The sequence below is a fragment of the Mauremys reevesii genome, linkage group 4 (genome assembly GCF_016161935.1).
Source record: "Mauremys reevesii isolate NIE-2019 linkage group 4, ASM1616193v1, whole genome shotgun sequence".
Lineage (NCBI taxonomy): Eukaryota > Metazoa > Chordata > Testudines > Geoemydidae > Mauremys > Mauremys reevesii.
The window spans coordinates 42,494,728-42,520,139 of record NC_052626.1 but is presented as its reverse complement, the minus strand read 5'-3'; the positions used below and the strand labels follow the sequence as shown (position 1 = coordinate 42,520,139).

The 25,412-nt window shown below is 43.5% G+C and overlaps 1 protein-coding gene across 1 annotated transcript in view; it reads left to right on the top strand.

Moving 5' to 3' along the window:
- YLPM1 (YLP motif containing 1) overlaps window positions 1-22,210 on the top strand; it is a 61,149-nt gene extending 38,939 nt beyond the window's left edge. Inside the window, exons 16-22 of the mRNA XM_039538932.1 lie at window positions 190-273; window positions 546-629; window positions 8,282-8,368; window positions 11,772-11,823; window positions 17,545-17,675; window positions 21,240-21,420; window positions 21,809-22,210. Of these exons, the coding sequence (XP_039394866.1) occupies window positions 190-273; window positions 546-629; window positions 8,282-8,368; window positions 11,772-11,823; window positions 17,545-17,675; window positions 21,240-21,386 (585 nt within the window). The 3' untranslated portion in view covers window positions 21,387-21,420; window positions 21,809-22,210. The remainder of the gene's footprint in view (window positions 1-189; window positions 274-545; window positions 630-8,281; window positions 8,369-11,771; window positions 11,824-17,544; window positions 17,676-21,239; window positions 21,421-21,808) is intronic.
- The last annotated feature ends 3,202 nt before the right edge of the window (window positions 22,211-25,412 follow it).

Below are 25,412 nucleotides of genomic sequence, written 5' to 3'. Positions count from 1 at the left end.
TCAGAAAAATGGAACCCCCAGTCAGTCCTGCTGGTGTTTAGTATTAAATGCTCACTCATGTATCAGTGTTTACATCTTCTGCACGTGCAGCTCACACGTACATTCACTCTATGGGAAAACTGCTTTAGATAATAACATATTAATTTCCTGATGAGTTTATGGTGTCTAATACTAATTTTCTCTTTCTAGGTGTATTTAGCTGAGATGAGTGCAGATAATCAGACTTGTGCCAAGAGGAATATCCATGGACGCAAGCTAAAGGAGATCAATAGGGTAACTGTATATAGAAGTGGAGTCACAGGGGTTATTGAAGTTAGATTTCTTTGGGCTTTCAGGTCCATTGATGTTGGTGAAACCTCATATTGTTTTAGAACAAATATATCCCTCACTCTTTTGAAGATGGGCCCATATTCCCTGTGATTATTTCAGTAGGATAGCTGCAATGTAACTGTAATCAAGAAAGATTTGTTCACTCCTGATCAAAGACCCACTTTTTCAGTGTGGTGTGTTGTAGGAGGTGCTTTATTTTGTATGTCTCTTGTTAGATGTCTGATCACTGGGAGACTGCACCACGTCACATGATGCGCTTGGACATTCGTTCTTTGTTGCAGGATGCTGCTATTGAAGAGGTGAGTGTCACTCTATTTGAATGAAGTGGAGAGTATATGCATTTGTGTTTATATTGAAAATGTAAATTGCAGAAGAGAAGTTTTGTTATTATTTATTAAGTACCAGAAGTCTGTTTAGCACGTTACAAACCAAATATGGTTAAGACTTACCCAGGCACAAGAACAACTTGAGGGATTTTACTGCTGCATTTGTAGAGACCATGCTCTCACTTCTTAAGGGAAGAGTGGAAGCTATTTTGTCCTCCACTAACTGTTGACTATCAGTTAAAGAGTATCTTTACCTGCTCTGAAGAAACTCAGCATTCCTGCAGGATTGTTGCCGCTATGTAACTTATTTAAGTAGTAGGGTCATAAGTTTGAAAAATGTTGTGAGCTTGGCAAAACCCCATTGATTCCTCTAAGTCCTTGCTTTGGGAAATCCAGAGACTCTGTCACAGAAAACAAATATCTGGATCTAGACTATGTGGCTGGGAGGAGTTATTTGAGAGAAAAGCATGTTGCTCTCTGTGTACCAAGGGGAATTTCATTTGACATGCATCCTTGGCATTTTAGCTTTCTGTATTGCTGTAATCTTGTTAGTCAGATATTTTAATAAGTCAAGAGTTCTTCTTCGAGTGATTGCTCATATGCATTCCAGTTAGATGTGTGTGCGCCGCGTGCACGCTCGTCGGAAGATTTTTACCCTAGCAACACTCGGTGGATCGGCTGGGCGCCCCCTGGAGTGGCGCCGCTATAGCGCTAGATATATACCCCTGCCGACCCGTCCGCTCCTCAGTTCCTTCTTACCGCCCGTGACGGTCATTGGAACAGTGGAGTGCGGCATTGCTGACCTCCACAGCCCTAGCTTCTCACTTGTTTTTTCTCATACTTGTTGTATATAGTTCGTAGAATATAGTTAGATTAGTTTACTAGTTTGTTGTAGTTAGTATTTAGCTACTTAGGGGAAAATGAGGGGCTAGCCCTTCTTTTTCCCAACCCGGTGTGGGCTCATGCCCAAGGCACCGGGATTTAAGCCGTGCTCGGCCTGCCAGAGGCCGATGCCGATTAGAGACCTTCACGATTCTTGCCGCGGTGCTTAGGAGAGTCTCACCTTACAGATAAGTGCCACATTTGCAAGTCCTTCAAGCCAAGGACAAAGAAGGAGCGGGACTTTTGTTTGAAGCAGCTCCTAATGGAGTTTGACGCTTAGCCCTGCGGCGCCGGCACCAGCCGCTCCGCAGACGTCTTCAGTGCTCCGCACTCCAGCGGTTACCATCCGTTCCGGTACCGAGGCCCCGAGGAAACAGCAGTCGGCACCGGCACCGTTCCCTCTCTCCGTCGGGGAAACGCAAGACGACACAGACCTTGTCCAAGAAGGTCTCTGCGCCTGGGCCTGTCATCCGACCACCAGCGCCGGCACCACCGACACCGACAGCGCATCAACCGAGCGCTGTACCGTTGACTCCGGCCCCACAAGGACCGTCGAGTCCGGTACCTCCTTGCTCCCCGGTGCACACCGCGGTAGAGCTCGCTCTCCCGTCGACGCCTGAGACCTTTTCGACGGCGAGAGAGCTGATAGCGCTGACGGAGCCAACACAGCCTCAACCCCCGGCACCGCCGGTGCGGGTTGTTAAATCAGCAGGCAAGCCAGCTATAATGAGGCCTCCTTCCCCTGACAGGCAGGACAGACGTTACTCCCAGTCCCGGTCCCGGAGACGTTCCCGTTCTCGCCGTTCCAGATCTCGGCACCGCTCGCAGTCCCGGTACCGCTCTCCATCACGGTACCGGTCGTACTCGCGGAGACAATCCCGGTCCCGGTCTCCAGACAGGCGCTATCGGCACTGATCTGGCTCTCGGTACTGCTCCCGGCACCGGTCCTCCCGCAGCCGTTCCCACCGTCGGGACTCGAGATCCCGGTCGACCTCCCGGCATCGGCACGGTAGATGGTCCCGGTCTCACTCCGGGCACCGCGAAGACCGGCACCGTCCAGGGACAGACAGGTGGAGTCGACGGCGCAGTGTCACAGTCTCTCGGCACCGCCGTGGCCTTCGAGACAGCCGTCTGTCTCCTCCCAGGCCGATAGCGCAGCTGACCAGCGCGCCGAGCCTCAGGGCCAAGACCAAGGTCCTCCTCAATGGGCCTTCTGGACTCCATGGGCGTACCATGAGGCGCAAGGAGCCCCCTTTCCCACTCAGCGCTCCAGGCCCTCCTCCCACAGGGCGCCTGAGGCCACGGTCAGCATGCCTCCTCCCACAGCCGTGGAAGAGGGGCCGATGACGTCCATCGATGCGGAGCATCCCCCCGTCGACGAGGCCCCGCAGCAGCTCGCCGAACCCCCGCAGGACACTCTGGTCCTGGGCCTATCATCCTCTTCCTCCCCGGATGAGGCGGTGGCAGGGGCGTCCGCCTCGGGCCCTCCTCCGATCGACCTTCGGGCCCATCGGGACTTGTTACGACGGGTTGCCCAGAACATAAACCTGCCAGTTGAGGAGGTGGCAGAAGACGACGACCCCGTCGTCAATATAATCTCGGCGGATGCGCCTCTTCGAGTGGCCATGCCGTTTATCCGCACTATCTAGCGGAATGCGGATACCGTTTGGCAGTCACCGGCTTCCATCCCTCCGACCGCCCGGCGAGTGGAATGGAAGTACTCGGTCCCGTCTAAGGGATACGAGTACCTCTATACTCACCCAGCTCCATGCTCATTGGTGGTCCAGTCGGTTAATGACCGTGAGCGACATGGCCAACAAGCACCAGCGCCTAAATCCAAGGAAGCGCGGCGCATGGACCTTTTGGGCCGCAAGGTCTACTCGGCCGGTGGCCTCCAGTTACGAGTTGCCAACCAACTGGCTCTCCTCAGCAGGTACACCTATAACACCTTGGTGTCGCTGTCGAAATTCTCTGAGCTGGTGCCACCTGACTCCCGGCCTGAGTTCACGGCCCTTGTTGAGGAGGGTAAGAAAGCGTCCCGGTCGGCCCTCCAAGCCTCTCTGGACTCGGCAGACTCGGGAGCCAGGACCTTGGCCTCTGGGGTGACCATGAGGCGAATTTCGTGGCTTCAGGCCTCGACGCTGCCACCAGAGGTCCAACACACCATCCAGGATTTGCCCTTTGATGGCCAGGATCTCTTCTCTGAGAAGACCGACTCAAGGCTGCAGACCCTTAAGGATGGTCGCGTCACGATTCGCTCCCTGGGCATGCACACCCCGGTTACCCAGAGGAGGTCCTTCCGGCCACAGCCATACCGCCCGTTCAACCAGCCCAGACCGCGGCTGGATAATAGGCGCCGGGGCAAAGTGAACCGGCGCAGACAGTCGGGCAATCAGGGAAACCAGTCCCAACCTCCCTCGAAGCCTACTTCAGGGCCCAAACAGAACTTTTGATGGGACGCCCGAGGACGGCCCACCAGTTTCATTACCGGATCCTTCCCCGTTGTTTTCCAACCGTCTCTCCCAATTCCTACCGGCTTGGTCCCAGATAACATCCAACAGCTGGGTACTTCGCACGGTGGAGTCTGGTTACCGCCTCCAATTTGTTTCGCCCCCTCCCTCCCACCCACTCTACCCGTCCCTCTTCAGGGACCCCTCTCGCGAGCAATTCCTCTTGCAAGAGGTCGAGACTCTGTTGAGTTTGGGTGCCATAGAGGAGGTGCTGGAAGGCATGCAGGGCAGGGGGTTTTATTCCCGAAATTTCCTAATCCCCAAGGCGAAGGGAGGTCTGCGACCAATCCTGGACCTCCGAGAGCTCAACAGATTTCTCGTCAAGCTCAAGTTCCGCATGGTGACCCTGGGGACCATTATTCCCTCCCTGGATCCGGGAGACTGGTTTGCCGCCCTCGACATGAAGGACGTGTATTTCCATATCACGATTTACCCTCCTCATCGACGCTACCTGCGCTTTGTCGTCAACCACCAGCACTACCAGTTTACGGTGCTCCCCTTCGGCCTCTCCACGGCACCGAGGGTCTTCACCAAGTGCATGGCGGTGGTCGCCGCGGCCCTTCGCCGTCGTCGGATACATGTTTACCCGTATCTCGATGACTGGCAGGTCCGCGGAACGTCCCAGCAGCTCGTAGCGCAACAAATGTCCGTGATCATAGGGCTGTTTCAACAGCTAGTCCTTATGATCAACGCCGAGAAGTCTACCTTCACCCCTACACAGAGGATAGAATTCATCGGCGTGGTCCTGGACTCCAATCTAGCCAGGGCCTGCCTCCCTCTGCCTCGGCACCAGTCCATGGCTTCCATCATCCGAAGCATGCAGTCCTTCCCGACGACAACGGTGCGCACCTGCCTCAGCCTCCTAGGCCACATGGCAGCATGCACTTTCGTGACCCTATACGCGAAGCTCCGCCTTCGCACCTTTCAAACTTGGTTGGCGTCGGTTTACTGCCCGCACAGGGACTCTATAGACATGGTGGTCACGATCCCGAAGTCGGCCCTCGAGTCGCTCAACTAGTGGTTGGACCCAGGGATGGGGTGTGCCGGAGTCCCGTTCCGCCCCCCTCACCCCTCCATCACTCTGACTACGGATGCCTCGGCCATGGGGTGGGGTGCGCACCTCAGCGGCCTACACACCCAGGGCCTCTGGTCACCCCGCAAGCTGACCCTCCACATCAACATCAGGGAACTGCGAGCGGTTCACTTGGCGTGCCAAACTTTTCGCTCCCACCTCCAAGGTCGCTGCGTGTCTGTCTTCACAGACAACACGACAGCGATGTTCTACATCAACAAGCAGGGCGGAGCACGATCCTCCCTGCTTTGCACGGAAGCGATGCAACTGTGGGACTTTTGCATAGCCCACTCCATACACATAGTAGCATCGTTTCTCCCGGGAGTGCAGAACACGCTGGCAGACCGTCTCAGCAGGTCTTTCCTCTCCCACGAGTGGTCGATTCGTCCCGATGTGGTCCACACAATTTTCCAGAGGTGCGGTTTTCCCCAAATAGACCTTTTTGCCTCCAGAGAGAACAGGAAATGCCATCTGTTCTGCTCTTACCAGGGTAGCTCCCAGGGCTCCCTCTCGGACGCATTCCTCCTCCCGCGGACGGATCACCTGCTGTATGCCTTCCCTCCGTTCCCCCTCGTACACCGGGTGCTGCTCAAGCTCTGGAGGGACAGGGCCCGCCTCATTCTCATTGCTCCTGCGTGGCCGAGACAGCATTGGTACACCCTGCTGTTCGACCTCTCGGTGGCAGATCCCATTCCCCTCCCGTTATGGCCGGATCTCATAACACAGGACTTCGGCAGGCTTCGCCACCTGGACCTGCAGTCCCTCCACCTTACAGCTTGGCTCCTGCGTGGCTAACCCCAGCGGAGCGTGACTGTTCCGCTGTAGTGCAGCAGGTGCTGCTGGAGAGCAGGAAGCCTTCCACTCGATCGACTTACCTCGCCAAGTGGAAGCGTTTCGTGCTCCGGTGCGATCAGAAAGATCTCAACCCTCTCCTGATACCTATTCCCAAGATCCTGGACTATCTCTGGTCCCTCAAGGAGTAAGGCCTCGCAGTCTCCTCCTTGAAAGTGCACCTGGCGGCAATTTCCACCTTCAGGCCCAGCATAAGAGAACGTTCCATCTTCTCTAATCAGATAGTTTCCCGTTTTCTTAAGGGGCTAGAACGATTATACCCTCCGGTACGGCGCCCAACTCTTACCTGGGATTTGAACTTGGTCTTAGCCAAGCTTATGGGAGCCCCCTTTGAGCCCTTGGCCACGTGTTCCCTTCTCTACTTGTCCTGGAAAACGGCCTTCCTCGTCGCTATTACTTCGGCGAGACGGGTCTCTGAGCTTCGTGCCTTAACAGCTGACCCGTCGTATACTATCTTCCATAAGGACAAGGTGCAGCTTTGGCCACACTCCACCTTCCTTCCTAAGGTGGTGTCGGCTTTCCCATGTAAACCAGGACATCTTCCTCCCGGTTTTCTTCCCGAAGCCGCACGCATCCCGTCGGGAACAACAGCTTCATAGCCTCGACGTGCGTAGGGCCCTCGCTTTTTACATAGAGCGAATGAAGCCTTTCCGCTGTTCGCCCCAGCTCTTTGTGGCGGTAGCAGATCGCATGAAGGGCATGCCAGTCTCTTCTCAGCGGATTTCGGCCTGGGTGACGTCATGTATCAGGACATGCTACGAGCTTGCTCAGGTTCCGGCCAGCCGTCTCTCCGCTCACTCTACAAGAGCGCAAGCCTCTTCTGCCACCTTCCTAGCCCATGTCCCCATTCAGGACATCTGTCGGGCAGCGACCTGGTCATCAATTCACACCTTTGCTTCCCACTACGCATTGGTGCAACAGTCCAGAGATGATGCAGCCTTTGGCTCAGCAGTCTTACACTCTGCCACGTCTCACTCCGACCCCACCGCCTAGGTAAGGCTTGGGAATCACCTAACTGGAATGCATATGAGCACTCACTCGAAGAAGAAAGGACGGTTACTCACTGTTGTAACTGTTGTTCTTCGAGATGTGTTGCTCATATCCATTCCAGACCCGCCCTCCTTCCCCACTGTCGGAGTAGCCAGCAAGAAGGAACTGAGCAGCAGACGGGTCGGCAGGGGTATGTATCTAGCGCTATAGCAGCGCCACTCCAGGGGGCGCCCAGCCGACCCACCGAGTGTTGCTAGGGTAAAAATCTTCCGACGAGCGTGCACGCGGCGCGCACACACCTAACTGGAATGGATATGAGCAACACATCTCGAAGAACAAAAGTTACAACGGTGAGTAACCGTCTTATCTGGGACTACATTGGTGCACAAATCATGTACATTTTGAGTGCAGCACAGCTGTATGCTGACATCAGAGCAGCTTTCATAGCGGGCTTAGTAACTCCTGAGTTGCGAAAGTAGGAAATCAGAATTTATTCTTTTCAACTTAACAACTCCTTACAAACCATGAGGTCAACACTTCATTTTCCAGTCTACAAATACCAATGCTCTTGAAACTAGTAATCTCAAAGAGAGGAGCCAAAAGCCTGAGCTCTCAGGAAGAGAGAGTGTGAGCATAGACTTGGGATTTATTCTGCTTTAATGTGGGCTTCCATTAATGGCTTGAGGAGCTGAAGACCCATTGAGAAGGTTTTATATTCCTTGATGTATAAGTGAACATCAGCAGAGATGGGTCCCCAAAAGTAATCAGTTATATGGGGCAAAATTGAATATGTGCATAAATTATTCCTGCATGTGATAATATTCCTCTGTTTTTTCCAAGGTATTTGTCACTCTGGTGTCTAAAGTACTCCAAAGTAAAGACTGAGTAGAGACATGTTGGCAGGTAGAGAGGGCATTTCCCAGTGATATATAAATTGCAAGTTTGGGATCCTTGTAGAGACTTCAGGTTTTGACATGAATTTGTGTACAGTTTGCATGTGTGTAAAATGAGAGAATGTCTTATTATTACAGGCTCCAGTAACACAAAAGGATATCTGTGGTGGAGAGATCTTGACTTCCCCTCACCAAATTCCCCATTCTTTTCTGTGGCAAGAATAGAATCTGAAATGAAACCATTTCTGTAGGGAAGAAAATGGTGTCTGTCTCAATATATTGCACCAATATATTTGTCTGAATAAATCCCCTCATTCTGTTCTCTCTTTGTTGGAGTTTGGGGTCTACTCTGCACTCTTCGGATAAGCAAGTAATACTTAGAAGGCAAATAGTGCAGCATAATTCTGTGTGTGTGTTTTGGACTAGGTGGAGATGGAGGATTTTGATGCTAATATTGAAGATCAGAAAGAAGAATCCAAGAAGGATACAGCAGAGGAAGAAGAAAGCGAACTGGTAGGAGATACCTCACCCATCTCCAACAAAGTATATTTTATTGAAATAACTAAAATGGAGTCTAACTGTTATAAATCCCAAACCTCTGCCACTCCCAGGAGTGTAATGCTAATACATACATTGTTTGTGATTTGTTTCTTATGCATGTCTGAGAGGATTTTAGTACTAAATCTTGGTCTGTTTTTCTTAATTGATTTAAAAAATCCATGACTATATTTACTATGAATAGGAATAGTATTCTCATCCAAGCATGGTACCATGCTCCAGGGCACACATCTACAAGCTACAACCTCTGGAGCCTGCTTTTTGTAGACAATTCAAGTTTGAAACTTCTCATGTGGGGAAGGGGAAAGCACATGTACTGTTACATATGGAATACCCTGTGTAAGTACGAAGACGTGCAGAAATGATGTGGTGCGAACAGAGTTTATTTAAGCTTAGCTTACTTAAAATTGCACTTGTCTTACAAACACTTCTTGACTAAAGTAGTGTCTCACACCACTTAATGCTGTACTTATCTCTTAGAAAGGTTTGGGAATAAGCATGTCATCTTTGCCAAAGTGCACTCTCTTTGGTTGCTAATAATAGCTGATTACTCAGCCTTGAGGAAGTATATAAATTCAGATAACTGAAACCCGGAGAGTGGTCTTTAAGCTTGGTTTTATTTGCTAAATATTTAAAAGGCCATGATGGCTTATTAAATAAATGTAACTTCTTGGAGCTGTATCTACTCAGTGCTTGATGAATTGTACATGCCAAATCCTGGCTCCCACTACCAAAGAGCTAAATTGCAATTAAGAAAAGGTAACAATGATTCTGAGAGACACTGAGGCCTTTTTCCTGATGAAAGCTCACTATTCTTTAGGAATGGGGTCAGCGCCGATAGTTTCTAGAAGAGAAAGGAAATTTAATAAAAGTTAAAGAAAAAATCTCCATAGGCAGAGTAGAGACTAATAAACCTTTTTTTCTATTGATGACTCATTTATTCTCTTTACTAAGTTATCCTTTGACAGAGAGAATAAGTCTGAATAAAGTGTGATCAGGAGTTCCATCTAAAGACGTTTCACTGTTTGCAGGAACATGGCTATTAACTTCAGATTGCCTGGAAATGGGCCATACCTAAAACAGATAGTAGTGTCTTTAGTTTTCAGGAGCGACTTGTATAAAAGTGTGTGTGCGTGTGTGTTTCTATTATGCAATACATATAACCACAAATTTGAGTTGCGTAAATCAAGGAGAAAGGGGGTGTGTGTGAAAATTGACCAAATTATTAATTAAAAACAGTCCAGATATAAATATGGCTTCCATTCAGAAACACAAGAGGAAAAGCAGCAAAGAGTTATCTACTACAGTTAAGTCTTCTACTCTCTGATGTGGCCAATGTCAGAGAGAGGCAAGCCAGACCAATACAGAAAGGTGGAACAGTGCACTGTCTTTGACATCTGTTGTCTTTTTGAGAGCAGTTGGTTGGAGTTCTTGCATTTATTTTGTTACACTTCCACTTTGCTCTCGGAGAAGGAGGGGTCAGAAGCACCTATGAACTGGCAAATGTCCCTGAGAGACTGTCTTGCACCAAAAGGTGACATCCGAATCTTGTCTAATACTAACTGAAGAAGGAGGGTACGGTACAGATTCAGCACACGGTACACCGGGCATTTAATTCACACCATCATATAGGGTGTCCAGATGTGCCGATTGTATAGGGACAGTCCTGATATTTAGGGCTTGGTCTTATATAGGTGCCTATTACCCCCTACTCCCATCCCAGTTTTTCACACTTGCTTTCTGGTCACCCTACCATCATAGTCACTCATACGTTGATATATCAACTCTACTGGATTCTTTGTATAGTTCAAAAAAACCTTTCTTTTTTGTGCTTGATGGTATGAAGTATTGACATTTTTAATTCATTGTTGTCAGCATATTGGTAAAACTAGTGCAATTAGCACAGTGTTCCATAAAATGCAGTGTTCTAGTAGTAGATGAGCTTTTGAACAGGTTTCAACACACAACTACTAAAATGTCTGATGTAAATATACATGTTCATTACAGTGAATTATTACAACACAGATGACTTAGTTCCTACTAAATACATATTTGATTTAAAAAACTACTTGCAATTTAAAATACATAATCTGTAGTAAACTAAAAATCATTCTTAAAATGCTGAAACTACAACTGGATAAAAGATAAAATTGTATAAAAACTTCAGAAGAGTCATGCTGTGGTGTATGTACATACAATATATGCAACAGCAGCATCTCTCTCTAGAATGTTATACTCTGATCTAGTAGTCAGCCTGTATAGTGCCAGTATACCCTAATATCTATAGAGAGAGCCTATAAAGAGAGTAGAAATGGAGTTTAGTGTAATAAAATTGATCTAAGGATTGGGACTAATCTCTTGCTGAAACCTGTTTATAGGGATGCTTACCCCTTTGAGAGAGAATAATACTTATAACAAGTTTCTCATACAATATGTTGGTTTTTTAATATGATAACATAGAATCATTAAATAGTATAACAATTTAAGCAGCTGAAACTGGAGTATATAAGAGATCATGGGCAAATAGTATAACTAAATCCTCACTGAGAAAGCACTGTAAAATGGAAATATCATAAAAGAATAATCAAGTGGATGCTTGCAAAATTTAAAATTTTGAGTCACATGGAATAAAGTAGCTGAATACTTTATTACATATAAAATGCGTTCTTTCTATTTGATACAATAGTTGCATTTGTATGACCAGCAATGTTTGAACTATGATACATTTGCAGTTTTTCAATAAGCAACTTTTTTTAGTGTTTATATCTCATGATTCAACAAAATCTAACTCTAATTTAAACTGGTAAAACCTTTTTTAAAAAAAAGGATTTACCATTTAATGTTAGGAATCCATACTAAGTTGACTTTGCGTATGAAATTTTTGTTTGTTACAATAATAGGAATATTCAGTGAAGTCTGGCTGTAGTGAATTGTTCTGGAAATACATTCTTAAGAGCATATGGCTAATGTAATTTTTTTTTGCAGTTGTATTTGTAGTGCGTTGAATATTCTCAGCACCTGATAATTTATATTACAACACCTATGCCATGTTGAGCAATATAATGTTGTAACTTTGCATACAGTTTCAGTACTATTGCTATCTGTTAAGTTTGTTCTGTGTTTGCAGAAGCAGCGCTCTTGTAGCAATGCAAAAGAGCCACTAAAAGCACTGAATATAAAGTGGATATAGAAGTTCTGAAGTATCTAGTAACCTGGTTTCCCTTAGTTGCTAACTGTGAATTGCACTTTACCAAAAGAAATGTTTTAAGCTCCCATTATAATGCTTTTTCCAGTTCAAAAGTGATATGTGTGTGTGTGTGTCTCTAATCCTTCGAGCTTCTCTCTGTGTGTGATTTAGGGTTACATTCCGAAAAGCAAATGGGAGATGGACACTTCTGAGGCAAAGCTAGGTGGGTATTTTTTTTTCCTGTTTTCTATAGTTGGTATCTGATGGTATGTGCAGAACTTTAATTTGCTTATTTGTGATGTTTTTCTTGCCAAAGACAAAATGGCTTGTATTGATCTCATAGATGTGTATGTGAATCTACAAGACATTCCTCTTCCATATAAAATGTAGGTTCTCTCTTCTGCGATAGTAAAGGTAGAGATAGTCTAATGTTCCTAGCCATAGCTGTTTTACACACTTTGACATAGAGTATACATTTCCATACTGATGCTCATCCACCTGTTCAAAGAAAGTAGTTTGTTTAAAAAAAATGCAATAATTCATTCTTCCTCTATGTTGTAAATAGGCAACTGAATCCATTCACAGTACACCACATTCATATTCGTGCTGCATACATTTTTTTTCTTGAGTCTAAATTTTCAATTGAAAAAGTGTCTGTCTTGTAACATGGGTGTCGTGCTGGCTGAAGGAAAGGCTGGTGTACCCTTTTTGCATTTTCATTCAGCTTTACTAAGGCATCACAAAGGGGTTAGAAACATAAATACTATACCTTATCCTGCTTCTGTTTTATATTTACCTTTTTTGAGCCAACAGGAGAATATGGTTAATTTAATAATCAAGGAGAGACTGTTTTTCTTAAGAGAAATGTTTAGTAGGGAACAGTACTGGAGAGCCTTCCAAAACTGTCATGTGACCAGATAGCAGAAAGCGCCATACTCTGAACCTGGTTCTGAATGATCCAGTCATAATCACTTCCTTTCAAAGACCTAGATATAAAAATTATTGTCAGCTGTTCAAATGAAATTCCTTGAGAGTTGTGGGACACTTTTCAGGGGATTCAGAATGGACCTTTCTGGAATAGAAGGGGATGATTTTAACTCCACTACCATTCTCATTGATGTTGCTGTGCTGCTAGATGTTATCTGTTATAACTGATATTTCCTTCAAAATCAGCAAGAGAAATGCAGGCACAAGGCCGAGTGATGGAGCATGTGTGCATGCAAAGAATTTCCATTAATATGCAACTTTTGAGCAACGATGTTTCTTTCAGGAATGGTACTAAAACAAGATCTTTGAATGAACCTGGGTAAAAGGATCACTTTCAGTCACCTTTATGATAAAATAATAGATATCTGAAAGGGGATGTGTAGTGTAAATTTCAAAGAGAAAGTTCACTACATAGAACTGCTTAACCCTCTGAACTGAGTCTGAGTATGGGATACATGCCTCTGTATTCTTGTTTTCAAACCCTAACTGCATCATAGAAATGGCACCAGGAGACTCTGTTTACATAAATGGCCTTTTGTTGCCTTTTGTTTGACTGCTTTGCTGCAGCATCTCTTCTGCTGCCAAGTTCTCTTGATGAGTCATTGAAATCCTGATGGAACATCTAGACTTCCTGATACCCTCAGCACCGCTGGATGAGCCTTTTCTAAGTATCTGAGGCCTATCAAACAGCTAAGCAAATAAAGAAGAAACTCATTCCGAGGGTTGTGTGCATTCTTTCTGTAGAATTCACAATCCTGGTCCATTGTTAAGCTTATTTCTTAGAGCTTGCCGTGATAATTTTAAAGAAATGTTGCTTTGGAAATCATAGCGTAAAATACTGTGTGCATGGTTAAAATATTCAAAGCTCTTGGTTATCATATTATATTCTAAATAACTCTTGTTTTTCATTAAATGTGCATAAGAGGAACGGAAGTGTCCCATTACACACAACTAACATTTTTAAACACTCCCACCTCCCAAAAATCCCTCAGTTACACACATTTTACAAATATCAAATACAGAAGCCTAAAATATGTATGATACATAGAACAATTAAACGGTTTTAAATACATATCATTCTTTGTGTAGCATCCCCAGCAAAACTGAATATGGGTTGCAGCAGAAACTAACAAATTAGAGGTTTTAAAAATACCCTCCCGCCCCCATTGTTAAATCTCACTAATAAAAAATAGAAGCAAAATAATTGTTTTTATATAATATGCTTTCCGGGTCATAAATCCAAACTATAAAAGTAATATAGGATCATCTCCACTTAACCCAAATATGTACAAATAAATGTCTAATAAACTGCAAGGTTAAACTCTTTACAAAATGATGGTGTTAGCCACTGCTCTTGACATCAGCTGTTCACATTTCTTGTAACTAGCTTTCATCAGGAACTCAGCTAACAGGACACCAGTATTCCACAGTCACCGTGTCCTGTTGCTAAAGAGGTCCTTGAAACAGACTGAATCTATCCCAGTTTTTATATAAATAGCCCTTCCCCAATAAGTCTAAATTCTACAGAAAGCTATAGAAAAAACAAAATATACTAAAAACAGGTATCATATCGCTACAAAGAGCCCTACATTCCATTGTAATGGATGCTGTTTCCTAGAAGATTGCTCTATAAATTCAGGCATTGTCAGCCAAAACTGTGGTTAAAAACCTTGCATTTTGGGACTTAAAAGTGATTATATCGGATCCATCCTAGGATTTCCAGGGTAATGCTTGGTGAGCCATAGTTATTCCTAAGAGTCCATTTCAGCAGTGACTGATTAGAACTATATACTAAATGGTATGTAAAGCTGTAATACAGATTTGTTATTCCAGATTTGGGTTGTTTCCTGGGAGATGCTGGCCAGTCCAGCATGTTTACACCCTATAGACAGGCTTTTACAGAGGTGCAAGGGTTTAAAGGCAGAATCTTAAGCCAAATACATTTCTTTGGTGGAATCGGTTCACCCAGATCACTTGGCAGCTACAAATTCTGTTGTGCTTTCTGTTTTTATTTATAAATATTGTTACAGGTACAACAGAATTTTACTGGCTACAGTATGTCTTGGAGAATGTCTGAAATGTTGAGCTTTTGGCTGAACATACTTGTGACAGTCACCAAGAACATGAAAATCTCCTTGCCTCAGAGTTCTTGCTTTGGTTAATATTTATTCTGGCGGGGATGGTACATTCCTCTTCTGAATACTGTGTCCCTGCATACTGCTGCCCATTTTCCATACGTGTTCTGGATATAACCACAGCCACATTTTCATTTAAAATGTAACTACTGCTATATCAATGTGCCCTTCTCTATTTGTGCAGCAAGTCCTTCCATTTATAGCTTACAGAAATGGGCTAATGCTTGTTGTCTTGATTGAGGTACAATTGCCTCTTTGAGTATATTATTTAAAAGTGTGGTTTAATAGTACGATGTTCAGACCTCACAAAAGGGGAAACTAACTTCACAATATCTGAAGTTTTATCGGCACTGTAAAACTTTATTCTAGGATGCAAATAACATTTCACTCACTCCACTATCAGTTGTTGCATAAAAAATACAAAAACTATAACTTTTTTTGGAGGGGTGGCCAGTATTGAGAAACAAAAAGTTATTGGCTAATTTCATGTGCTTTTATAATTAAAATAACAAAGGTGAGTTTTTAAGAAGTTTCACAGATTTTAAGGATACTGCCATTTTGCTATTTTTAAAACTTTAAACTCTGAATTATTAAAGTTTGAAAATTGGATGCTAAATAACCATTTCTTTCCATAACTACCATCGCGGGCTCCATATTACAAAGTGAAACCTTGTCTGATAACAAGGAACCTTCTGAGTTGATGTACCGAGAATCTTTGTAATAGGACTTTGAGAATGCTTTAAGGAATGTCTGCTCTGGGGGCACCTCTGGATATACCTTGAAGTACCACGGCATGGATGGAAGCAGATGTCCCTGGAAGGGCAGCCAACTTCAAACACAAAAGGAGATTAAATTTAAAAACATACTCTATACCAAGATAATGGAATCCTTAAAAGAAGGATTATTCAAACTGACAGTGCAGTACTCACCTTTTTACATTTGAGTGTTGCAAAACTTTCAGGTACCGATTTGCAACTCTTGTCATACACAGGCGAAGTGGGAGAATTAACTCATGCTGGTGATCAGATGTGCTTACTACTTGCACATTGCATCAGAAAATTCTGATTTGCAGTGGGAAAGTGTTGATATGACTGCTGTATCACAGAGTTCCTCGACTTCTCCATTTGTCACAACTTAAATGTTCCTAAATGTGTGTGCTGCTTTCCTTTTCAGTGCTGTTTATTCTGGAGCCCCTTATGATAGCAGTGGTCTCTGTTGAGTAATTTGTGAATAATACTAAATGGGCTTGGAAATACCTTTACTGCTGGAGCAATATAAAGGATTTTCCCATGCCTAGAGTTTCTCTCCTGAAAGGAGATGGCATCTCTCTGTGGAGCCGTAGTTACAAATTGTGCATATTTGACTTTGCGTTAAGTTTCTTCTTTTATTCTTTGTAACTATTAGCACATCAGGAAAGCAGATACAGCTGTTCTGTGTTGATTTTTAACTGTAGTGTCTTTGGGGAGGGGATTCGAAAATGCTTTGCTGGGGCAGATGAAAGATTTGAATCTGTCCCAATTAAATGGGGCATAATGGATTCTTGAAAATTCTAGCATTGAATGAGGGAGGGATTCACTTTGTTTGGCATGTGAAGTTTTACTGAAGTATGCACAAGTCACCATTCGTTGTTGTTTTTTTTGTTTTGCATGACCTCCAGTACTACTCTGCTCTTTGCTATTTTAAATAAAACAAAATTCATGTACATACTGAAATTCTTTGGATGCACATTTTTAGACTGTCCTTTTCTGCTGCCCAACAAATAGGCTGCTTTGTATTTGATTCGTTTCAGAGATCTCCTGTTGGCTAATTTAATAACATTAGTGACTTCTGAGCTAGTGTCACTGTCCTCACTGGCAACGGTTTACAGAGAATACCAAATAACTGTAAAAAGTCATTCTACATATACTTTAACATGGCAATGATTATAGAAATTGTTTAAAATATAGGGGCAACAAACTTAGTACATGACATTATGAACCAGTGAGTAAACACCAACGGAAAAAAATATTTTAGCTCTGTAAAGCCAGTTTCATGTCTTAGCACCTATTAACCTTATATACTTTGTCTCATTACCACTAGCAATCTGCTTCGAATAAGTGGCCAAAAAGAGCAAGTTCTTATAACTCAATAAATGTCGTCTTGTTTCACTTTATCTCTCAGGCTGGTCACTCTGGTTCAGTAAGCAACAGAAGAAAAAAGTGACCTTTGGACAAACTTACTTCTAGAGCATTCATGTGTGTGTGACCTCTCACACCATGAATAATACCAGATTCTGAGTCTTTCTGCAGTCCCAGGATTTTGTGTTCAGTAGAAGCATTCTTCAAAAACTGCTTACTTATACAGTCCTTAGTAGGTTTAACAGTTTGATGGACACCAAGTTCCTGATATTGCATATTATACTATGTTTGACACAGTATTAAACCCAACACTGGGAAGAAAATGTGTGGCATTAATATTGTGTTAAACTGCAGAATAGATGAGACTGCCATTCCACCAACGGCTTCCAGCAGCAGCGTTATACCTGCTGAGCATGGACTCTGAATGATGTGAACTTCCAGGAAGTTACGTTTTCCTCCCTCATACAAACAACAATACTGAGTGTTACTGACAAAATTAATATGAAAGATAAATAAAAGTTGGAAATGGGAGTGAGTTGAAACAAACTAGAGATCATTCCACTCATCAACACAATCTGGATGTGCAAGTTCTGCTGCTGTGAAATACAGACTCATCCTTTTGAAAGTGTCCCCTCTCTCATCTTGTTTGTGTGCCTTTTACACAAATTTTCTCCTTTAACGCTGAGGCTCTGTGTTTGTTCTCAGACAAGCTGGATGGCTTGCGGACAGGCACAAAGAGGAAACGTGATTGGGAAGCAATTGCCAGCAGGATGGAGGATTATCTTCAGCTTCCAGATGACTATGATACACGTGCTTCTGAACCTGGCAAGAAAAGGGTAATAAACTCCTTTAGTGCTTAATATCTCTAAAGGACTCAAATAGCATTCTCTCTGTGGAACATAGTCTGCACCATTCATTCAGTTTGCCTGCATACAGGATTACTGTGGACTCGTTTCATTTCATTGTCCCATTAGATGCCATGGCAGACTGTTTTTAAGGACATGGTCTTCCAAACACATACAGATTTGATATGATAAAATGAGCCATTGAAGATAGTAAAGATTAACATCATATGTCTCAGATTTTGAGAGTTAGCAAAAAGATATGCTGTCCTTAAGGAAACATTCTATATAAAGATGCAGAGTTTCAAGAGAAGTCATGGAGATGGGTATTCTGTGTATGGTGTATGTTTTGCGGAAGCACAAAAGGTATAGTATATAATGCAGAAAAGAGGCTAGGAAGTTTGTACTGTGTGTTGTATATGAGAGAAGAGGAAAATAAAATGGGTGGTACGTATGGGACTGTTATGATCTGTTAAAGTTAATCCATTTTTGTAGTAGGCTTTGTAACAAGGGTAGTGAAGGAAACAGTATGCGTTCTTAAATTCAGGGCAGGTTCAGTTTGAGTGATTTTCTTTGTGTATAAATAAAAATTGATCCTTTATTATCCCTGAATGTGTGCTGCTTAAAATACTTCTATGAACGGAAAGTAAAAATGCACAGAGACACAAGAACGTACAAATGTGCATGAGCATCACTTAAAATAATAATCTACCACAGTGTTTCTCAAACTGGGGTCGCCGCTTGTGTAGGGAAAGCCCCTGGCGGGCCGGGCCAGTTTGTTTACCTGCCGGGTCTGCAGGGTCGGCCGATCGTGGCTCCCATTGGCCGCGGTTCGCTGCTGCAGGCCAATGGGAGCTGCTGGAAGCAGTGGCCAGTATTTCCCTCGGCCTGCGCTGCTTCCAGCAGTGAACCATGGCCAGTGGGAGCTGCGATTGGCTGGACCTGCAGACAGGGCAGGTAAACAAACTGGCCCAGCCCGCCAAGGGCTTTCCCTACACAAGCGACAACCCCAGTTTGAGAAACACTGATCTACCATACAATTAGGTATTTTAGAATTAAGGTTGCTTAATTACATTTCCTATGAAGACAGTCACTAAAAATCAAGGAAACTGACAGTAAACTCATTTACAGCTATAGTCAACCAACTTGTGTCTTACTCCCCTAAGCATCAATAAAATATAGTCTGAGTCTTCAGCTCAACAACAAACTCCCTTTTAATTCCAACATACATTCAATAACCCAAACTCTAATCTCAGCAAGATTAAGATATATTATTCCCTATAGATGTGCGTAATCATAGTGTCTATACTAATTGAGCATGGAAAAATGAGGTTGAAGTGCAGGTTGTGCATTTCAGAGGGAATGGGAGGAACTGGTTGTATACATTGTGGTTCGTTGTATGTTAAAACTGAAAGAGTTTGTCATGGAGCTGAGGAGTTTGTACTTGTGTTTGGGTGATAAAATGTAAATTGAGGTTGGTGTGGATGTTAACACTGGCCTTTCTTAATTTTTAATGATCATGTTCACAGAAAATGCAATTGAGCAACCTTTACTCTAAGCTAATTTTTGTGGAGTGCATGCTTGATTTTTTAAAAGTGTAGGTAGATGGATGAGGAGGTTAGTTTTGGCCGGTTGAACTGGGAGGAGTGGGGGTATTACGGAATTTTTGGCAGGAGGATAAGAAGGTGATTGGGGAGGACAACAGTGGGATAGTTACTTGGAGGTTGTGGACCAGGAATGGGTTTAGCAGGAGAGTGATACTCAGTGTGAGTTTGTGCGGGGTGGCTAGAGGGAAAAATAAGTCTGGAGAAGAGGACCTGAGGTTTCTTCTGGTGAATGTCTTATGGTTTAACAGATAGCTCTGTTCCAGTGGACCACTTCCTCACAAACTGTAAAACATTTTCAGAGGTGAATGGGATTTGAGAGGGGGAGCAAGGCTGGGTAGCAGCTCTCCCTAGTTCCATCCCGACCAGGGCCCCTAAGCAAGGAAATACTCTTCACATTTGTTAACATTTTATTTTTATAAATATAAATATTTATACAAAATTAGTGGTAATAGAAATAAATGTAAAAGTTATTTCCTTGTACATTGTGTTAGCAGAATGAGAACATTGAACTAAGTAGGTTGGGGAACTGGGCTAGTAAGTGAGGGGTGGACATTGGGGCCAATGAGTCAGCAGAAATCAGGATTGGAGGGCAGGATGGGGAAGAGATTTGTTCTTGAGGGTATGTCTGCACAGCAAAAAAAAACCCCAAGGCTAGCCTGTGTCAGCTGACACGGGCTTGTGGGACTCAGGCTACAGTGCTATTTCATTGCTGTGCAGAGTTCCAGGCTCAAGAGCTCTGGGACCCTCTCACCTCGCAGGGTCCTAGAGCCTGGGATCCAGCCCGAGCCTGGAAGTCTACACAGCAGTGAAACAGCCCCGCAGCCTGAGCCCTGCAAGCTCGAGTCAGCTGACATGGGCTAGCTATGGATGTCTAGCTGCTGTGTAGACATACCATGAGTTGCCTGCAGATACTGCTTCTCTAGCCCTATCATCACTCTTCCTACCTTGTATCTTGGTTACAACCCTCCCATTAGTTGCTTTTATGCCCTCTTCTCCTCTTCCTCCCCCTCCTCTTCCATATATGCACATATGTGTGGGTGAGAAGGTGACTGCAGAGGTCTGAACAAATCAGAGATGAAGATTGTGAGTGACTTTCAGAAGCCTTAGAGGAGGAAGTGGCAGTTGTCAAGGTGGGACGGAACATAAATGAGCAGCTTAGCACAGTGGGTGAGGTAGTGAAAAGGTTCATCCAGAAATGTGTCATAAAAGCCAAAGATAGAAAAGAACTATTTATTGTGACTCTCCTTCAGTCAGTGCAGGATTGTTCCCTACAGTATATCTTCCTCTACTTTGTCCAGTCTAGTTTTAAATGTCTCCAGTATGTAATTAAGCTTACAAGGTAGATAGAGAAGGATTATAGTTATGAAAAAACTGTAGTTCAACATTGTGTTCTCTGTGCCATTTCATTTGGGACCAGGAGAATACTGACTCGCACACACTATGAACACTAAGAAGTAAGCCTATGTAATCCTTCCTTACAGAAGCACTGTTGTGTTCTGTGGCTTTCCCCTAGTATCCCTCAGTCCCTTCACACAGAAGAATACTTTCCAATGGTCTCTTGTCTTCCTTTTGTTTCCTGTGGGCAGCAGGCATCCAGCCATATTCTTCCTCTAAGCCTTAGAATAAATGCAGCCACTATGCTCTGAATCACAGAATTATTAGTGTTAAAATGGAAAAGACTTAATCATCTAGTCCATCCCCTAGCCAGTGCAAGATTTTTCTCTACTCTGAGATTTTTCTCTGTAAAAGGACATTCCCTTTTAAATGATATAATTAGGGGAACATCCACTGCTTCCTTTGAGAGAATGATTTGGGTCTTCAGTTTCAGAACCAAAATGATTGCGTGCAGGTTAAGAATTTTCTTTGTACACTAGTCTGTGAGTGAAAGGCCTACTAGTGTTCCAGTGTTTATTCTTGAAGGACTGTGTTACTGACATTGTGTTCTTCATAGGTAAGGTGGGCAGACCTAGAAGAAAAGAAGGATGCAGACAGGAAGAGGGCCATTGGTTTTGTGGTTGGACAAACGGATTGGGAGAAGATCACAGATGAAAGTGGTCATCTTGCTGAGAGAGCCCTCAACCGCACCAAATATATCTGAGACAATTATTATATGGAATTTTTGTACCTTTAAGGCAAGTGTTCCACCATTATACAAATTTAGTCTCACTGTTTTTTAAGAGTTGAGGATGAGATTAAAGCACACACATTGCTAGGGTTCTCCCTCCAGATATTCTTGTTTGGGGCCTTGAATGGTAGATGGATTTGTCAGTTGTGCACATTCCTTGGTGTGTAATCTCCTGTGTGTAGCATTTCAAGTTTGAAGGAAAAGGGGTATCAGCCTTCAAAATCTCCAAGTATTGTCAGTAATAAGAGTGTAAGTGTTCATGATAAGGACAACCGGAATATGTGTCAGCTGGATACCTAGTTCTTCCAATTCCAGATTCTACATTATTGTATTTGAATTCCGACCATTTTTATTGATACATTTCTCAGTGTAACAGACTTTTCTTTTCTTTACAGGCCATTTACTTTGAGGAGAACTGAACCTGGCGTGGCATGAGCATCCTACATGGATCATGTCACTACCATCTTCACAGATTATTTTTGTTTCTTTTGTTGTTTTAGTTTCTGAAAGTTCCTTGAAATATTGGCAGGTGATAACCAGTGTCCCCAAAAGACATACAATTCTGCTGCACCTAAGCAAGAGAGTTTTCATTTTAATATTTTTTGGAGGGGAGGGAGGGTCAGTAGTTTTAGCTGCTATGCGTGGAAAAATTAGGCAGAGAATGTTTCCTCCATTGTACTGTAACAGAATGTCTGTATCACCTTTGCTTTGTGGCCATTCTCATTTTATACTGTATGTACCTTGTAGCTTATTGTACTAGGAAGCAGAACAATAAACTTTCATTATAAACCCAGTGAGTTTGGTGGGCCATACAGCATGGGCCTTTCTCTTGGTGTTTGTTTTATCTTTTAAATGTGGTCTGTCTTCGCATGTTGACAGAATGTTCAAAATCGCCGTCATCTGGAAGAGGCATCATGCTTCTGTTTGAGTGCATGTCTTACCTGGGGACTCCAGGAGCCACCTGCTCTCCTCTTTGTAGCCAGCTGTTTTTTTTAGGCCTTGGCTCTTGTTGGCCTACAGTAATGTTACATCTTCTCTGTCATCTTGGAGGGCAGCTGCTCTTTGAAGTCTTTTCTGGATTGTTAGTTTCTCGGCTGTTTTAAATTTCCATTGCTACCTGTGGGTTTGAATTTAATTCTGTGGTACTGAAATACTCCAGGTAGTAATGTGGAGTGTGAAAAAAGTTCCTTTCTTGCTGAGTTTGAAATTAAAACAGGTAATGGAAAACTGTGAATGTGGGAAGTCCTCTCAGTGGGAGCCCAGAAAGTCTCTGTGGTCACAATAGATCATATTGTCTATTTGACTCCCCATCAATGCATATTCATTCCCCTCACAAAATTTAATTTCACTTAAAAGAAGTAGTGAAAACTTTCAGATCTAGAACTAAAAGGATGCCTTGGTCTGGCCAAGAAATGGGCTTCACTTGATGTAAAAGATGGATTAAATAATTGTCCACATTGAGAACAATGGGGTAGGAGCTTTATGTACAATATCATTTGTCTCATCAGTGATGCACAGTATTACAGATTTGCTAATGAGCAAGTTGAATAGATCATTTTTGTTCTTTCTGGATTTCCAAACCAAAGGCTTATGTTAAGACTTGTATGGAAAGAGAAGGTGCTAGATTATCTGAAAAATGTCTTAGTTGATGGTGAATTATTTGAAATTGCTGTCCTGTACACTTTGAAGAAAGTGAAATTCTGATAGCTGCTTCTGTGCTCCCTGCTGCTCTGCTGAGCGATTACATTGCAAATTGCTTCTAAGTTTATTAACCAATCAAGACTGATGAGGGCACTGTTTGGTACATTAAAGTAGAGCCATTGTTTGTAATATTGAATGGTTTTTGTTTACCATTCTAATACATTTCTGTTTACTTGACGTTTCTCAGTCTGATTCATTGTGTGTGAATGAAAGTTTTTCTCAGGGTGAACAACAGACTATCTGAATTTGACCTGAATGTATGTTTACATATAAGAAAATGAACCTCCTTGAATGCAATGCTGTTACACCAGAAGGTAACAAATGTGGATTTGTGTGTACACATCCCATAATACAGTAGTATTTACTTTCTGTTTTTAAATGTTGCAAAGTACTGTCTTTGAATTCTCAGAGTTGGCATTGCACAAAGTAGTAATTGCCAAGAACTCCGGGAAATCAGAGGGCTTTTGTGTTCTTATGGAGATCAGTCAAGGCTTGTCTCAAAGGAGTTGCTTTCTCATTTCTCTGCATAGTGGCTACCTGAAAGATTCTGAGGCTACCAACTGGAGTCGGTTGTCCATAACAAATCTAGACTACAGATGGTATTTCCTGAACCCATTTTGACTTCCTGTGCCATTTTGATGGGCTAGTTCTATATCCAGATGCTAAGATCTGGATGTTTTCACTATACCCTTCAGAATCAATCTGAATCAAGTTCTAACACTTCCTTTCCAGGATAAATAATTTTTCTGGAGTGCAAGAGTCATGGAAACAAATAGAGAGTGGCAGAGGGGATCACCGTGTCTCCTGTGTTCTCATGCAGTTTGTAGCAGAACTGAGCAGCCAGCACCCAAGGAGGCCATGCTGTTTTTGTTCCCTTGGTCTGCATGCAAGGAAGGAGAGGCAGACACAGAACACGTGAAGGGTTGCACTTGTTACCAGTCAGATGTGACAAGAGATATGGCAAATGACAACTAACTGGAAGGGCAGTGCAATTGAGTACAATGTTTTCATTATGAAGAAGTTCTGTTGCAAGTGTTTGCCAATATCGTCAGAATATGTTGAATTTTTTTCTGTCAGTCGCATTGATGTTTGTTCTTTACAGGTACTATAATGCATCCAAATCTACAGTAATTTTATGATCTTTGTCATCTGTGTTGCAGCATGGTGGTATTTTTGAGCACCCAGCAGATCAGCCTGGGGCAGATTGTTGGGAAGTGGCTTAGGAAGAAAGTATCATATCTGCATAATATCAGAGCATCAACCTCCACCATGTTCCATGCACTCCACTCCTTCAGAGAATGACGTAATCCAGCACTTTGAACTGCTCATCAGCACTGCTGGCAGAATTACAGATAGCTAGATTGTCACATCCTTGGTCCATGCCCAGAGAATGGTGATGGTGATTGATTCAAAGCCTTCAGCTGTGGAATATGACAAAGTTGCATCCTCTTTGCTGTCCTATCCAGTATCCACAGGCAGCTTCTGGGACTTAGACCCCACACTGACACTGGACTCATACAACATTGGGAATAAAAAAATGCCTCCTACAATCTGTGGTTAACTAGGAAAATTGACCCCATTCTCTCAGATTATGACCTGGCTATGATCATAAATGCCTTTGTTAACTCCAGATTGTACTGTTGCAATGCAATGTACCAGTGGTTTTCAACCTTTTTTCATTTGCAGACCCCTAAAAAATGTCAAAGGGAGGTGCAGAGCCCTTTGAAACCCTTAAACATAGTCTGCAGACCCCCCATGGACCACAGGTTGATAACCACTGCTTCTGTGGTAATGACAACCTTTTGCGGACTCTTTAGACATAGTCTGCGGACCCCCAGGGGCCCACGGACCACAGGTTGAAAACCACTGCAGTATACCATGGTTTGAAAACATTTTTAAAAATGCAGCAACTGGTGCAGGATGCAGCACCTACCTCTTCAGGAAGATTGGCTGCTTAAGAGCATTTCATCCCTGTATATCACTTGTTCCACTGCTTTGCTAAAGACTCTCACACCTTCTCGGCCTTCAGTCACCCTTAACATCTCGGCTCTTCAAGATTAATGAAACTGTCTGTCCTGAGGGTAAGACTCATGCTTTTCCACAAAGAAGCTCACAACCAATTAACATTTACAAAAGGCTGAAACATTTTTTACTTAATCTGCACCTCACAGATTAGATGAACGGTGAGGAAACATTTTGTCATAAGTCATCTTGTATGCTTTTACTCTAGAAAGCTTCAATAAGCCATGGGGTTATGGCCATCGTGTAAAAAACCTGAATAGAAAAGAATCCTGTACC